The sequence below is a fragment of the Sus scrofa genome, chromosome 12, assembly GCF_054392235.1.
Source record: "Sus scrofa isolate SSC_HxYL_T2T_F1_AM1 chromosome 12, Sscrofa_HxYL_maternal_Yorkshire_Landrace_v2.0, whole genome shotgun sequence".
NCBI lineage: Eukaryota > Metazoa > Chordata > Mammalia > Artiodactyla > Suidae > Sus > Sus scrofa.
Window position 1 is genome coordinate 56,701,673 of NC_139394.1, and position 15,383 is coordinate 56,717,055.

At 50.4% G+C, this 15,383-nt stretch overlaps 1 protein-coding gene across 45 annotated transcripts in view; it reads left to right on the forward strand.

Moving 5' to 3' along the window:
- The window catches only part of NLRP1 (NLR family pyrin domain containing 1), a 632,803-nt gene that overhangs the window by 591,386 nt on the left and 26,034 nt on the right, over positions 1 to 15,383 (forward strand). For 10 of the 45 annotated variants that reach the window (XR_014821719.1, XR_014821724.1, XM_084985797.1 and 7 more), the window contains 7 exons: positions 3,443 to 3,525; positions 3,907 to 4,177; positions 6,484 to 8,104; positions 11,144 to 11,314; positions 13,067 to 13,237; positions 13,824 to 13,994; positions 14,265 to 14,354. Coding sequence is in view for 25 of the 45 variants with exons in the window: in XM_084985792.1 (XP_084841918.1) it covers positions 3,443 to 3,525; positions 3,907 to 4,177; positions 6,484 to 8,104; positions 11,144 to 11,314; positions 13,067 to 13,237; positions 13,824 to 13,994; positions 14,265 to 14,354 (2,578 nt within the window). In the remaining 20 variants the exon portion in view is untranslated. Of the gene's footprint in view, positions 1 to 611; positions 812 to 1,857; positions 2,006 to 3,359; positions 3,526 to 3,906; positions 4,178 to 6,483; positions 8,105 to 11,143; positions 11,315 to 13,066; positions 13,271 to 13,823; positions 13,995 to 14,264; positions 14,813 to 15,383 lie in introns of those variants that run through there. The other 35 variants (XR_014821723.1, XR_014821722.1, XR_014821713.1 and 32 more) reach the window with 12 other exon arrangements.

The following is a 15,383-nucleotide window of genomic DNA, read 5'->3' on the forward strand; positions in this document are numbered from 1 at the left end:
TGACTTCTCCTCTTTTTATCTTATGCAAGCAGGTTTACAGAAGCCAAACAAGCAGTTAGGAGCAGTTTCAAGAAGTTTCAAGCATAGAGGCACATACTCAGGGGCCTGTTTTTCCCCTTCCACAAAGTTTTGTACAGAGCAGAAAGCAAGCCCTAAAACAGCAAAAAGTATGATCTTTTACCTATAGGGAACAGGGTCTGGAATTCGAGGGCATTTAGAGCTTCTTATTAACTTCCTGGGTTCTGGGAGAGTCAGGTTGCATTTTCATCCTTTCATAGGTTGCAGACGCGGCTCAGATCCTGCGTTGCTGTGGCCCTGGCATAGGCTCTGATTAGACCCCCTAACCTGGGAACCTCCATATGCCGCGCAGGAGCGGCCCTAGAAGAGGCCAAAAGACAAGAAAAAAAGAAAGAAAGGAGTCTGGAGCCAGAAAGATAACAGGGCTCAGGGCATTTGGGGCCTCATGAGCCATTGGAGAACCTTGGTTACTCTGTGTGAAATGGGGTGTATTGGAAGGTTTTGAGCAAAGAAGTGGCCTGAGCCTGAATCATGTGGTTTGTTTTTTCTTTTTAGGGCCGCGCCCATGGCATATGGAAGTTCCCAGGCTAGGGGTCTAATCAGAGCTACAGCTGCCGGCCACAGCCACATGGGATCCGAGCCGTGTCTGCAATTTACACCGCAGCTCACGGCAACACAGGATCCTTAACCCACTGAGCGAGGCCAAGGATTGAACCCGCATCACTCATGGATACTAGTCAGGTTTGTTACTGCTGAGCCACGACAGGAACTCTCTGAACTGTGTTTAAAATAGGTAATTCTGGCCGCTTGACTGAGAGGAGACATTAACGGGGTAACATCAGAGACGGGGAGTGGGCGCTGTTAGGAAGCTAAGGCTGTGATCTGGGCACAAGGCGATGGTGATCTGGGCACAAGGCGATGGTGGTCTGGACCTGGCTGGCAGCAACAGGACTAGATGACAGATGCGAGGCTTGAGGAAAAGAGAGGAGTCAGAAATGATGCTGATGCTTTGTCCCAAGCAATCATTTACTGAGATGGAGAACCGGTGTGCAGGTCAGGCTGTCGGGGAGGAAAGGAGGCGGTAAGATTGGGAGCTCCATCCAGAGGTGCTCAGTTGGAGACAGCTGTGATGGAGAGGTTGTGGATGGAGAGGTTGGGGGGGTGGCGGTGTTGGTAAAGGCGGTGGAATTCAGAGGCATGGTCAAGGCTGAAGATACAAACATGGGAGTCATTTGCCCACGGAGGGCATTTAAAGTCATGAGCCCAGAGGAGTGAGTGCAGCTAGAGAAGGAGAGGGCTCTGGGAACAGGAACATCTAGGCATCCCCCGCCACTCCGCCATGCATGGGAAATCCAGGTTCAAACACCAGGAAGCCTCCTTTCCCCCACACAGGAGATTAAATTGCACTTCCTCTATCAGCATAAATTGTATCTTATGGTATATTACTTATATACAATATTACTCTTACTGTATCTTTCTCTTATTGTAACTGTATATTACTTGCTGTAGCAGCAAGAAAAGTGTATCAGCAGGTAAACTGCACTTCCTCTGTTTCAGCAAGTCGGGAGGTGGGGAGCAGTGCTTCCTTAAGAGCTGGACGCGAGTGTGTTCGGTCACTTCAAAGTGTGCTTGGTCAAGGCTTTAAGTGAAAGGTGCATAGCCTCTGGATTCTGCTTCTGGGACTCAACCCCAGGATATATGAGCATTATTCCAGAAGGCACAGGCAAGGATATTCACAGGATGCTTTGGGGTGCAACAAGGATTACATAACACAAAAATGAAGCCTGCTGTAGAAAAAGACGTACGTTGTGTTTCAAAACAAATGGTCCCGGTCTCCAGGGAGTGGGGCTGTGGATTAAGTTCACCACCAAGGCCGGTGATTTCATCAGCTGTGCTGTGTAATGACGCCTCTCTGAAAACCTCTCCAGCTACTTCTGGCCCTTGCTTCCATCTGGCTGTTCCCGAGTTGTATCCTTTGCAAGAAATGGTTAAGTAGCATGTTTTCCTGAACTGAACTGAACTGTTCTGGCAAATTATCAAACCTGAGGAGGTGTCCTAAGGACCTCGTCAGACAGAAAAATACAGAATCCGGGCACCCCACCTGCAACTTACATCAGAAGTGGGCGCAGTCCTATAGGGCTGAGCCCTTCAACCATGGGGTCTGCATTCACTCCAGGTGGTTAGTGTCAGAAGTGAATTGAGAGTTCTCTTGTGGCACGGCAGGTTAAGGATCTGGCACTGTCCCCGCAGTGCCTTGGGTCGCTACTGTGACACGGGTTTGATCCCTGGCCTGGGAATGTCCACATGATACAGGTGTGGCCAAAAAAAAAAAAAGAAAAGAAAAGAAAAGAAAGAAAAGCTAATTGAGTTGTGGAACCCCTGGCTGCTGTCCAGAGAGTTGGTGTCAGGAAGATTTAAAAAAAAAAAAAAAAAAAAAAAGCATATCTCTTCCAGGCCATACCTCTCCCACTAGGCAGGGTCTCGGTGTCCTTCACTGTGCTTATTGTTTATTTAAAACAAACAAACAAAAAACCTAACATTTGTACGACATGTTTAAGTTACTAAGAGCTTTGATTTAATTCTAGCCACTTGGCAAACCTATGCTGTCCCATTTGATAGATGAGCAACTGAGGCTCAGAGAAATAAATCAATCACATAAGGAGTCTGTCCAGGCAAGCCTCTGTGTCCAGTGTCCAGGGGCCTGAAGCTCCTTTTGCCTGGGCCCCTCCAGGCCGAGTCAAATCAAGGCATCTCCAGAAAAGGAAATGATGAGTTCCCGTTGTAGCTCAGCAAAAACAAACCCAACCAGGATCCATGAAGTTGTGTGTTCGATCCCTAGCCTTGCTCAGTGGGTTAAGGATCCAGCATTGCCATGAGCTGTGGTGTAGGTCACAGACGTGGCTCAGATCCCAAGTTGCTGTGGCTGTGGTGTAGGCCAGCAGCTGCAGCTCCAATTCGACCCCTAGCCTGGGAACTTCCATACACTGTATGTGCAGCCCTAAAGAGAAAAAAAAAAAAAAAAAAAAAAAAAAAACCCACAGCAGGAAATGAGTTAGGCAATGTCTACTCCCCAGAGGCAAGCGTTGCCTTTCCACGTTCAGACAGGAGGTTTTGCTAGCTGAGTGCTGAGCTGCCCACAAAGTAGACAGCCCCCAGGCCTGAACACACAGGCTGGTGCCCTTCCTAATAAGGCAGGGTGCTCAGTGTGGCTCAGGAAGCCCCGAAAACCAAGGCACTGCAAAAGATGCCTGTCCCGGCCCCTCCCTCCCTGGCCACACTCCCACGTGGTTCCTCTTGGGGACTTTTGTTCCTGCTTTGGCTGGGCCAGGATCCCAAGCCCCAGAGGGGTTTGAAGAGACCTTGGGTGGACAGCTCTCTGCTCAACGCTTGGCTCTGAAAGCCCATCATCTGCTCCACCCATCAGCTACCCCACCTCCTGTCCACATCGCACCTCAAGGCTTGGTCCCAGGGGTCCAGGAGATGGAAGACTTCGAGGAGGAGGAAACAGTGAGTACCCCACACCCCACGCACCCACCCACCCATCCTCCCATCCTCGTCACCTCACTCTCCAGACTGCCCTGGGCCCCACCCCAGCACCCCCAGTAACCTGACCTCTGCCAGGGTCTCCCATGCCCCTGTGAGCCCCTCCTTCTCAGGGCTGTTCCCACCACTCCCTTTCTTTGCTTCCAAGACCATCTTTTTGCAGATGCCCTGGGGTTTACAATACTGGGCTCTGCATACTGAATAGGAGTTTACTGGGCCAAGAGTAATGATCCTGGTAGGAGTCTGGCATTAGGAGATGGCAGGGCCAAAGGAGACTGCTCTCCTCTGAATGCCTGACCCCCTCACCACCCAACACCCACCCCCTTCTCCACGAACAACCCCAAGGTTTTCTCCACCTGCCAGGCAGAAATGGGCGGTGAAGCCCAGGATCTGCTGGCCGTGTGCCTGTTGGAAAAGCTGGAGTTCCAGGATCAGCAGTCTGAAATGAAGTTTGGCAAGTCCTTTTTATCCCTGGATCAATCAGAGAAGAGGACCTCAAGCACAGTAGATCAGCAAGGAGAGAAGCAGACCCGGGACCTAGGCAGACTTACTGGGGAGGGGAAGGTGCCGAGGAAGCTGTTTGCCATCCCCCCCAGGAAGGCCACCTACAAGTCAGGTGGGTACCAAGCACCACAGCCTGCTGTGCATCTCCCGGCCCCCCAGCAGGGGAGCCCTCTAGACCTTCCTCTGGCCAGTGACTTGGGACTTGTCAAAGGGAGATCCAGGCCCAGGCCAGCCTGCGGCTAAGAGGCTTGCTGCAGGTCGGGGTGGTGGGGGTATTTGATGAACCCCAGGCTTGGTGGGGGGGGGTGGCGGGAGCAGGGGTAGATTGCTGGATCCTCTTCTTGACAAGCGCATTCCCAGGACCCCACATGGTCCTCAAAGGGCTGGGAGGTGTGCTCAGAGGGCTGGAGAGGGAGGAGGCTGACATCAGAAGGACACTGGGAGGGGTTCATGTTGTGGCTCAGCAGGTTAAGAACCAGACTAGTATCCATGAGGGTGCAGGTTCAATCCCCAGCTCCACTCAGTGGGTTAAGGATCCAGTGTTGCTGCAAGCTGCAGTGCAGTTCACGGATGCAGCTCGGATCTGGTGTGGCTGTGGCTGTGGCTGTGGCCAGCAGCTGCAGCTCTGATTCAGTCCCTAGCCCAGGAACTTCCATATGCCCCTGGTGTAGCCTTAAAAAGAAATAAATAAATGAAAAATACATTTTAAAAAAATAAGAGCACAGTGAGGGAGGGCTTGAGGTTTCAGACAAGTGGTTTATCAAAATCTTCCTACCTGAGTTTCCTGGTGGCACAGAAGGTTAAGGATGCAACACTGTCACTGTTGTGACTTGGGTCACTGCTGTGGCGTAGGTTCAATGCCCAGCTCAGGAACTTCCATATGCCATGGGTGTGCACCGCCCCCCCAAACTTTCTACCTAATAAAGGAAATTTCACTGAGAGAAGTTTTAGAATAGCTACTAAGAGAATGAAATTCTTTGTCTTTATGATTTAAAAAATTGGATGACCAACATCGATCTTGCAGGATTTTTGTGACAGTTTAAAACACATAAGCCCAAAATAAAATGGATGCTTAGTAAATGGTCATTTCTTTCCTCTTGTTCCTCCCATGAGGCCTTTTCTTTTTTCTTTTCATCTTTTCAGGGCTGCAGCCAGTGGCCTCATAGTCCCAGGAGCCTCCTGCTTTCAGGGGTCTGGGCTGGGTTCTGGCCTCTCAGCCCTGATGTGGATATAAGGGCATTGGTTAACTCTTGACTTGGTGATTCATGCTCTGGGAAACTTAGAAAAGTTTGGTCAGGGGGCAAAAATGGTCTCCTAGGAGTTCCTGTTCTGGCTCAGCAGTTAACAAAACTGAGTAGCGTCCATAAGGATGCAGGTTCGATCCCTGGCCTTGCTCAGTGGGTTAAGGATCTGGTGTTGCCATGAGTTGTAGGTTGCAGACGCCACTTGGATCCCAAGTTGCTATGGCTGTGGCGTAGGCCAGCAACTACAGCTCCGATTGGACCCCTGGCCTGGGAACCCCCATATGCCACGGGTGCAGCCCTAAAAAGACAAAAAGAAAGAAAGAAAATGCTACCAACTGAAACTATGGCCTGCCATCCTATGCTGAACATACTCTAATTTCAGAAATATTGAAAAAAAATGTGGAAAACAAAAGCAAACAAACAAAGGTAAAATTTTAGTTAGGAGTGGCAGAGATGGAATTCATCTTCTTCTCTCTCCTAACACTGCCACCCACACCTTCAAACCCTGCATTGGTCTCCTTCTGGTAACGGTAATCTGAGTGACAAGAGTAGTCACAGGCCCATGGGCTCCTAATGCATGGTTTTAGCCACTGCTAAGGCATCTCCTCCGCATCCATCTCAATGGTAAGAGATGGCCCTTTGGTTTTTTTTGGTTTTTGTTCGTGAGTCGTTTTTTTTTTTGTGTGTGCCCCCAACCTCCACCCCACCCCCAGCATCTTTAGCATGCAAATGAACAGATCTATTCTTTTTGGCTTTGCCTGCAGCATGTGGAAGTTCCTGGGCTAGGGATTAAACCCACGCCGCAGCAGAGACCCATGGCCACTGTGGTGACATCAGATCCCTACCTACTGTGCCACAAAGGAACTCCAACAAATCTATTTTAGGAGTTCCTGTCGTGGTGCAACAGAAACGAATCCAACTAGGAACCATAAGGTTGTGGGTTCAATCCCTGGCCTCGCTCAGTGGGTTAAGGATCCAACGTTGCTGTGAGCTGTGGTGTAGGTTGAAGATGCAGCTCGGATCTGGTGTGCCTGTGGCATAGGCCAGCAGCAACAGTTCTGATTAGATCCCTGGCCTGGGAACCTCCATATGCTGCAGGTGCATCCCTAAAAGGACAGAAAAGACCCAAAAAAAAATCTATATTTTTATTTCTATCTTTCCCTCTCGTACTTAGGAATCAGAGAGAGAATGGACACCCAGTGGATAGAGAGGCCCTGCCTCACACAGTCATGGAAAGATAAAGATTGCCAAAAAATATTCAAGCAGTTGCTACTTCTACACAGCTCTTACCCCAGAGGCCACGAGTTCCTGTTCAGGGGAAGCTGGAGTCACAGGGCGATACAAGAGAAAGGACAATTGATTGAGGTGAAAGACTTATTTGGCTCAGACCTGGGTACCCAGGAAGAGCATCGCACAGTTGTTCTGCATGGGGCTGCTGGAATCGGGAAGTCAACCCTGGCCAGGCATGTGACAGGAGCCTGGAAGAAGCACCAGCTGTTCAGGGACCGCTTCCAGTATGTCCTCTACTTCAACTGCAGAGAGCTGGTCCAGTGCAAGGTAATGAGTCTCACTGAATTAATCATAAAAGCCTCGGGTTGCTCCCGAGGCTCCATTGCAAAGATCCTGACTTGGTCAGAATATGTGCTCGTCATCCTTGATGGTTTAGATGAAGTGAAATGGGTCTCGAAGGAGCAGAGGGCTGAGCCCTGCCTGCTCCACTGGCTAGTGGAGATGTTCCTGTGCCGTTTGCTGGAGAAAACCCTACTTCCTGGCGCCTCACTGCTGATCACAGCTCGGACCACAGCCCTGCACAAGTTCATTCCTTCTTTGAAGCAGCCACGTTGGGTGGAGGTCCTGGGGTTCTCCGAGTCTTCTAGGAAAGAATATTTCTACAGATATTTCACAGATGTAAGTCAAGCCAGCAGAGCCTTTCGCTTGGTGAAATCAAACCAAGCACTCCTGACTCTGTGTCTCATGCCTTTGGTGTCCTGGCTGGTCTGCACTTGCCTGAAGCACCAGATGGAGTTGGGGGTGGAACTCTCTCTGACGTCAAGGACTACCACAGCCCTCTATCTGCACTACCTCTCCCAGGTTCTCCCAGCTCAGGCCCTTGGGACTCAGCTGAGGGGTGTCTGCTCTGTAGCTTTGGAGGGTATCCTTCAAGGAAAGACCCTGTTTGGTATAGAGGACCTCACCAAGCATGGATTAGATAGCAGCGTCATCGCCACTCTCTTAAGGGCAGGTGTTCTTCAAGAGCACTCCCCCTTTCAGAGCTGCAGCTTCAGTCACCTGTGTCTCCAGGAGTTCTTTGCTGCCATGTCCTGTGTACTGGGGGATCAGGAAGGGAAAGGTGATCATTCTAACATCACTGGAAGCTTGAAAAAGTTGCTAGAAGTATACAGGAGACCTCACCTGTTTGGGGCACCAATCATGCATTTCCTATTCGGCCTTTTGAGTGAGCAGGGGGCCAGAGAGATGGAGGATGTTCTCCATTCCAAGCCCTCTCAGGAGAGGAATCGGGAATTGCTGTTGTGGGCCGAATCGGAAGTCCAGAACGAGCATTCCTCCCCGTGGCCCTACTCCGTGCAACTGCTGCGCTGTTTGTATGAAATTCAGGACAAGAAGTTCCTGACACAAGTGATGGCCCATTTCCAAGGAACGAGGTTGGGCATCCAAACAGGCGTGGAGCTCCAGGCATTCATTTTCTGCATTAGATTCTGCTGCCACGTGAAGAGGCTTCAACTGAATGAGGGCAGGCAGCGCGCACACTTGTGGAGGCCCCCAGGGGTAGTGCTGTGAGTATACCCACCCTCTCTGCTCGCTCTCCAGCTCCTCTGTCAGTTCCTCCATCCAGGGCATTGGAGACACGCTCCCTAAACTTGGCCCCAGGAGCTAGAGGCCCAAGGTCACCAGTGATGTCTAACTTCCAGATGTGATCACAATTCCCTGTCTAGCTAGGATCCTCTGCAGCAACGTCCAACCGGGTGACATGCCCTGCCTGCTTCTGGGTGGGCCTGCGGTGGCCCTGCCTCATCCTGCTGTTCTTCGTCCTGCCTCCGCGCTGCTGCCACATTCTCCACCTCCCTTGCTGACCTGAGTTCCCTTCCAAATGGCCCACCTGCCTCTCTTTCTCTCTCTTGACATATTTCTCCCCAAGCAACTGCTCCCTCCGCTGTTCCAGGCACTCCCTTGGTGGCTGTTGACAATGACATTGTCTTTGACCAAGGTCTCCTCCATCAGAATGTGTGTGTATCTGCAAGGGAGTCTCCATTTTCCGTCTATTTTTTCCTCTCCTTGTTTGTATCAATAATGCATTCTTGGAGTTCCCATTGTGGCTCAGCAGAAACAAATCTGACTAGCATCCATGAGGAGGCAGGTTCGATCCCTGGCCTCACTCAGTGGATTAAGGATCCGGTGTTGCCCTGAGCTGTGGTGTAGGTGGCAGTCATGGCTCAGATCTGGCGTTGCTATGGCTGTGGTGTAGGTTCCGTTTTGACCTCTAGCCTGGGAACCTCCATATGCCATGGGTGTGGCCTTAAAAAGACAAATAATGATGATAATAATAATAATAATAATGCAATCTTGCCCCAGGCACTTAGGCTGAACCCTGTGCCTCCCATCTGAGTGGTCATGCAGCGTAGTTTTTCTAACCATCCTCCAACCCCAGCAGCACCATTAACTTCCCCATCCAGCATCCCCCACTTCAGTTTCAGTATTGGGAGGAGATTTTTGAAGGCTCTGAGCCAGGCAGGGAGACTAGGAAGGAAGCTGTTGTAAAGAAACCAAAAAGTCCAGCAAGAAATGGTGAAGACTGGCTAAGGCTGTGGGAAGGGAGTGAAGGATAAACCCAAAGTAGCAAAAGATTGACAGCTCCCAGGGGTTTGGCTTGTAATTAAGCATTTTGAATAATAATCTTTTCATAGGTTTAGTCCCTCTGAGTAAAATATGAAAGTTGGCAAGCTTTGACCAAAACTAAATAAATGTCAAAGAAATTCAAATATTTAAACTTTTTTTTTTGCTGCACCCATGTGATGAGGAAGTTCCTGGGCCAGGGATCAAACCCTGCTAATTGTGCAACAGCTGCAGCAACGCCAGATCCTTAACCTCCTGCACCACAAGGGAACTTCCTACTTCCTACTTTTTTTTTTTTTTTTTTGGTCTTTTTGCCTTTTCTAGGGCCGCACCCTCAGCATATGGAGGTGCCTGGGCTAGGGGTCCAATCGGAGCTGTAGCCGCCGGCCTGCGCCAGAGCCACAGCAACGCCAGATCCGAGCCTCGTCTGTGACCTACACCACAGTTCACGGCAATGCCAGATCCTTAACCCATTGAGCAAGGCCAGGGATCGAACCTGAAACATCATGGTTCCTAGTCGGATTCGTTAACCACTGAGCCACGATGGGAACTCCCGGAACTTCCTACTTAAACTTTCAAAGATGATATATATATTTTTTAGGCCTGCACCTGTGGCATATGGAAGCTTCCAGGCCAGGGGCTGAATCAGAGCTACAGCTGCCGGCCAACACCACAGCCACAGCAACGCCAGATTCCTAACCTGAGTGAGGCCGGGGATTCAACCCACATCCTCATGGATACTGGTCGGGTTCATTACTACTGAGCTACAATGGGAACTTTGATGGGTTTTTGATTTGGGTTTTTTGTTTTTTTTTTTTTTTTGGCACCTTTGTAGCATTTATATGTCTGGGACTGTTAAACTTGAAACTATACTAAGATTTCTGGAATACTCTCTAATATCATGAAATCCTCACAAAATCCTCAGCAGTAGGTCCCCCAGTCCTCTCTTTTGCTGATGAGGAGACTAAGTGAAACCCAGAGAGATGGAATTCCTGTGCAGGCAGCTGGCTCCAGTGCCTCTGCTCCTCACCTCTGCACAACTCTACAGACTTGGGGAGGAAAATTAATTGAAGCGGGGACATATTAGGACTGATTAGGTCAAGGTGTTATTGGATGTCAAGGTGGAGATACCCGGCAAGAAAATAGAAATGCTAGTCTGGAGTTTGTGCTGTGGCACAGGGGGTTAAGAATCTGACTGCTACAGCTTGGGTCGCTGCAGAGGCTCAGGTGGGTTAAGGGGTCCCACACAATGAGTTAAAGGATGTGTTGCTGCTGCTGCTGCTGCTGCTGCTGCTCTTGCTGCTATATAGGTTGTGGCTGCAGCTTGGATTCAATCCCTGCCCCAGGAACTTCCATATGCTGAGAGTGTGGTCATTTGAAGAAAAAAAAAAAAAAAAAAAGAGTTCCTGCTGGGGCTCAGTGGTACCGAACCCGACTAGTATCCATGAGGATTCAGGGTCAATCCCTGGCCTCACTCAGTGGGTTAAGGATTCAGCATTGCCCCGAGCTGTAGTGCAAATCACAGAAGTGGCTCAGATCTGGCGTTGCTGTGGCTATGGTGTAGGCCAGCAGCTGTAGCTCCGATTTGACTCCTAGCCTGTGAACTTCCATAGGCTGCAGGTGTGGCCCTAAAAAAAGGAAAAAATAACAAAAATAAAATTATCTCTGTTGACAAAAATAAAGGATGGAAAATAGCTCCTTCTGCCCTCAAGGAACTCCCAGGCTGAGGAAGAAGCAGACACACAAAATGAACACTTCTGTAGAGTAGGGCAAGGGCTATAGACTGACAAGCCACACAGAGAAGGGGCACGCAGCCCAGGGTGGTTGGGGCGGAGGGGCAGGCAAGGAGGCTGGTCAGGCCTGGGGACAGCACTGCCCCCTGTGGCCTGGCACTCAGAGGGGCAGCCTCCCCCCTCTGCTGTGACCTTCAGACAACCACACACACAGGTCACTTCTCTCCTGTCCCTCCCTCCCTCCCTCAGGTTGAGCTGTGTTCCCATCACAGATGTCTGCTGGCAGGTTCTCTTCTCCACTCTCCGGGTCACTGGGAGCCTGAAGGAGCTGGACCTAAGTGGAAACTTCTTGAGCCACTCTGCAGTACAGAGTCTCTGTGAGGCTCTGAGATGCCCAAGCTGCCACCTAGAGACCCTGCGGTGAGTCAGGCCCAGGCTGTGTTCTGAAACAGGAAAGGACAAGAGAGCCAAGACGGAGGCTGAGTCTAAGGGTAGAGGACTTGGTCTTTGCAGTCAAATATTCATGGAGCCCCTCTCTGGCCCTCCAGGTGCCAGGATAGGATTCTCTCATCACAGGGCTTGCAAAAGATTGATGTTAATCAAGGAACTACACCAACAAATATGTAATGACAGGGCCAGCTAAGCACCTCCAATAGAGATTTTCTTTAATGAAGAGATGCTTGAAGGCGATCTGAAAAATCAGTAGATTTACCTAAGTAAAGCAGGAGAGAAGAAAGATCCAGGGACAAGGTGTGCAAAGGCCCTGTGGCAGGAGGGAGGATGAGAAGCAAGGCATTGAAAGCAATCCAGTATGGCAACAGGGTAGAGAACAAAAGGATAAGATGGGATACAGAGATCAACAAGAGCCACACCACATAAGGTGTAGTGGGCCCTGTTGGAATGTGGTGTAAGGGATGGGCAGGGGGAGGTTCCTAATATAATAGGATTTTTTTGTCCACTCCCATGGCATGTGGAAGTTCCTGGGCCAGGGAGGGAACCCATGCCACAGCAGTGACAATGCCAGATCTTTAACTGCTAGGCTGCCAGGGAACTCCTACAATAGGATTTTTAAGCAGAAGACTGACAAAATCGATACATTTTCAAAATAAAAATAGACGGCAATTTGAAAAATGGATTGAAGGAGAGCAAAAGTAGAGCTTGGGAAACCATTTGTAGGAGAATTTCAGTTGTTCCTGTAAAGATGGTGAGAGCTTAGACTAAGGAAAATTAAAATAGTCTCTGTGAGAGATGATGACAACCTGGATTACAGTGTTGGCCATGGAGATGTAAAGACGCGAATGCACTCTAGAGACTGATAAAAGTAAAACCACCTGAATGAACTCAATAGTGGATTGGATTGATGGAGAAAGAGAGATGGAGATAACAAGGAAAACACTAGGTTTCTGGGTAGAAGAACTGGTGGGATAGTGACACCTTCCCTAAATGGAAAGCCCAGGAAGAAGAGGCCTTTGGAAATGAGACATCATGAGTGCGATTTTGTGCATATTTATTTAAAGTTCCTTTGAGGTGGAGTTTCCGTTGTGGCGCAGTGGTTAACGAATCCGACTGGGAACCATGAGGTTGCGGGTTCGATCCCTGCCCTTGCTCAGTGGGTTCAGGATCCGGCGTTGAGCAGTGGTATAGGTCACAGACGCGGCTTGGATCCCACGTTGCTGTGGCTCTGGCGTAGGCCGGTGGCTCCAGCTCCAATTAGACCCCTAGCCTGGGAACCTCCATATGCCACGGGAGCAGTCCTAGAAAAGGCAAAAAGACAAAAAAAAAAAAAAAAAAAAAAAAGGCAAGAAATAACAAGTCTTGGCAGGGATGTGTAGTAAAGGGAAGCTCCTACACTGTTGGTGAGAATGTAAATTGGTGCAACCACTATGACCTATGATATGGAGATTCCTGGAAAAATTAAGAATAGAACCACTTTGTGATCTAACTGTCCCACTTCTAGATATTTATCCAAAGACTATTTTGCTTAGGTTGGGCATCTTGGTAAGCTATTCCTCAGGCATTTCTGGGGTCCAGGGAGCAGGGGAGGTCTTGCTGACCTTTGCTGGGCCACAGGCCTGGCCCAGAGTGCTTGTGGCTGGTTCAACAGGTGCTTGCAGGTGTTTGTGGAGTCAACAGGCAAGTAAATTCAAGACCAACAGCATGTGTCTCCCACAGGTTGGTTGGCTGTGGCCTCACAGCTGAAGGCTGCAAGTCCCTTGCCTCTGGACTGAGCACCAGCCAAACCCTGGTGGAGCTGGAATTGAGCTTCAACATGTTGCGGGACCCTGGAGCTAGGAGGCTTTGCTGTGGCCTGAAAAAGCCAAGTTGCAAGCTGCAGCGACTGTTGTAATTGCTCCTCTTTGGCACTCCTTTGTGGGGGTAGGCGCACCCCAGGGAGGTGCCCTACCCCAGGGAGGGGACAGACAGAATGTGAGCGCTCACAGGGGCCATGATGGATTCCCATAGAAGGAAGCACATGCCTCCTCAACTTTTGTTCTTATATCAGAAGCTTGCTCTTTTTTTCATCCTGCAGCGTAGATGCCCTTACTGTTAAAACCCACCAAAGCATCCTATGTCAGGCAACTCTGGGTATTTAACAGGCCCGATGGAGTTAAGAATGAGATCTGGGTTTATAAGTGGAACATTGGGTAGATTAATCCCACAAGGTTGATGTGGTGAGTGGGGAGGATTCATGGGAATCACACAGGAGTGACCAAGGGAGTTGCCTGCATCCCGAGGGGTTCCCTGGCTACAGGAGGAAAATGTAAATCTTCCAGATGCCTACAAGCCAGGCAGGACTTTCTTTTCCTTCCATATCACCCCAGAACCTCCAAGGGTCCCAGGTACTAGAAAAGGAAACCAGACCCCAGTTACTCCGAGGAGAGGGCCCTCTAGATGATGACTAGGGGCCCACACATGTGTCTCTCCTTAGGCTGGTCAGCTGCGGCCTCACGTCTGACTGCTGCTGGGCCCTGGCTTCCATGCTAAGGGCCAACCCCAAGCTGACAGAGCTAGACCTGCAGCAGAACTACGTGAACGACCTGGGAGTTAGGCTGCTCTTTGAAGGGCTCAGGCAGCCTACATGCCAACTCACGGTCCTGCGGTGAGGCCCTGTGGGTCCCTTCTGGGCAGAGGGCAGGGAGTGGGGGAGGGGGAGGTGTGGGATGCAAGTGCCATAGAACTGCATGGGGGGAAATCTGACACAAGGCCTGTAAGAACAGAAACAGGTACTCTCTTTCCAGCAAACCTTCTAGCCTCTGGGCAGGAAATCCCAGGACCTACCCCTAGGTGGCAGTCTCCATGATGCTGAGCCCCAGGGATCTCAGGATCGTGTGGGGTTCCCAGGAGAACCAGGCTGCCTTTGTGCTTGCAGGCTAGACCAGATCCAGCTGAGAGAGGAGACAGCAGAGCTGATAAAGGCCCTGAAGGAGGAGAAGCCTCAGCTGCTCATCTCCAGGAGTTGGTAAGGTGGGGAGATCCAGAACTCCCTTCTGCTCAGGCCCAGCAGAGTCCTTGAGCCAAGGACGTCAGGCTGGTCCAGAACCAAGAAATGGGGCAAGAAATGTGGGATGGAAACAGATACAGCAAAGCTGGGAAGAAACCAAGAAACCACAGCAGCCAGAATGAGGTTTGGTTGGTTGGTTAGTGCAGACAGAACTCAGTCACTCCTCTCCCTAAACCTTTCCTTTAGATGAATGAGATGAACAAATGAAAAAAGTTAATGGGGAGTTCGTCATGGCTTAGCAGTTAACGAACCTGACTAGTATCCATGAGGATTCGGGTTCAATCCCTGGCGTTACTCCGTGGGTTAAGAATCCAGTGTTGCCATGAGCTGTGGTGTAGGTCGCAGACGCAGCTCAGATCCCGAGTTGCTGTGGCTGTGGCATAGGCCGGCAGCTACAGCTCCAATTCGATTCCTAGGCTGGGAACCTCCATATGCTGTGGGTGTGGCCCCCCAAAACAAAACAGTTAATAGGTGAGTGGGTATGATTTGGAACCTGGAAAGCAATGACCACCAGGGGGAGACAAAGACAAAGACAGAGAGCCTTGGCGGGGAAAGACCACCTCCACTCCCACCGAGGCACAGGCACACATGTATACACACTAGGCTTGAGGGGCGAGCTCCAGAGACAGGAGAGTCCCTCTTCCTCCCCAGAGAATCTGCTGCAGGCCCCATGCTTTCCCGGTTTGGTGCATCTCGGCTTGTGACTGCAAAGGGCACCTCTCCCTGGGTTCTTGGCTGCTGTGCCTCATCTGAAATGAAAAGGAAGGGGCTTCTAGTCTTGGAAGCAGCCCCAGGATGTGTTAGGCCCCCGGCAGTGAACAAGGGCCCAACTCCCAGGAGCTCAGCCCAGCAGGGAGAGAGGTGCAAGTTATCCCCCCAACTTAGAGCTACACCTGGGCTAGTGTGAGCACCTTGATGGGCTTATGGGACTCTATCCAAAGCAGCTGAGCTGAGCTCTGAACGATAGGAGGGGTTCGCTGGGCTGAG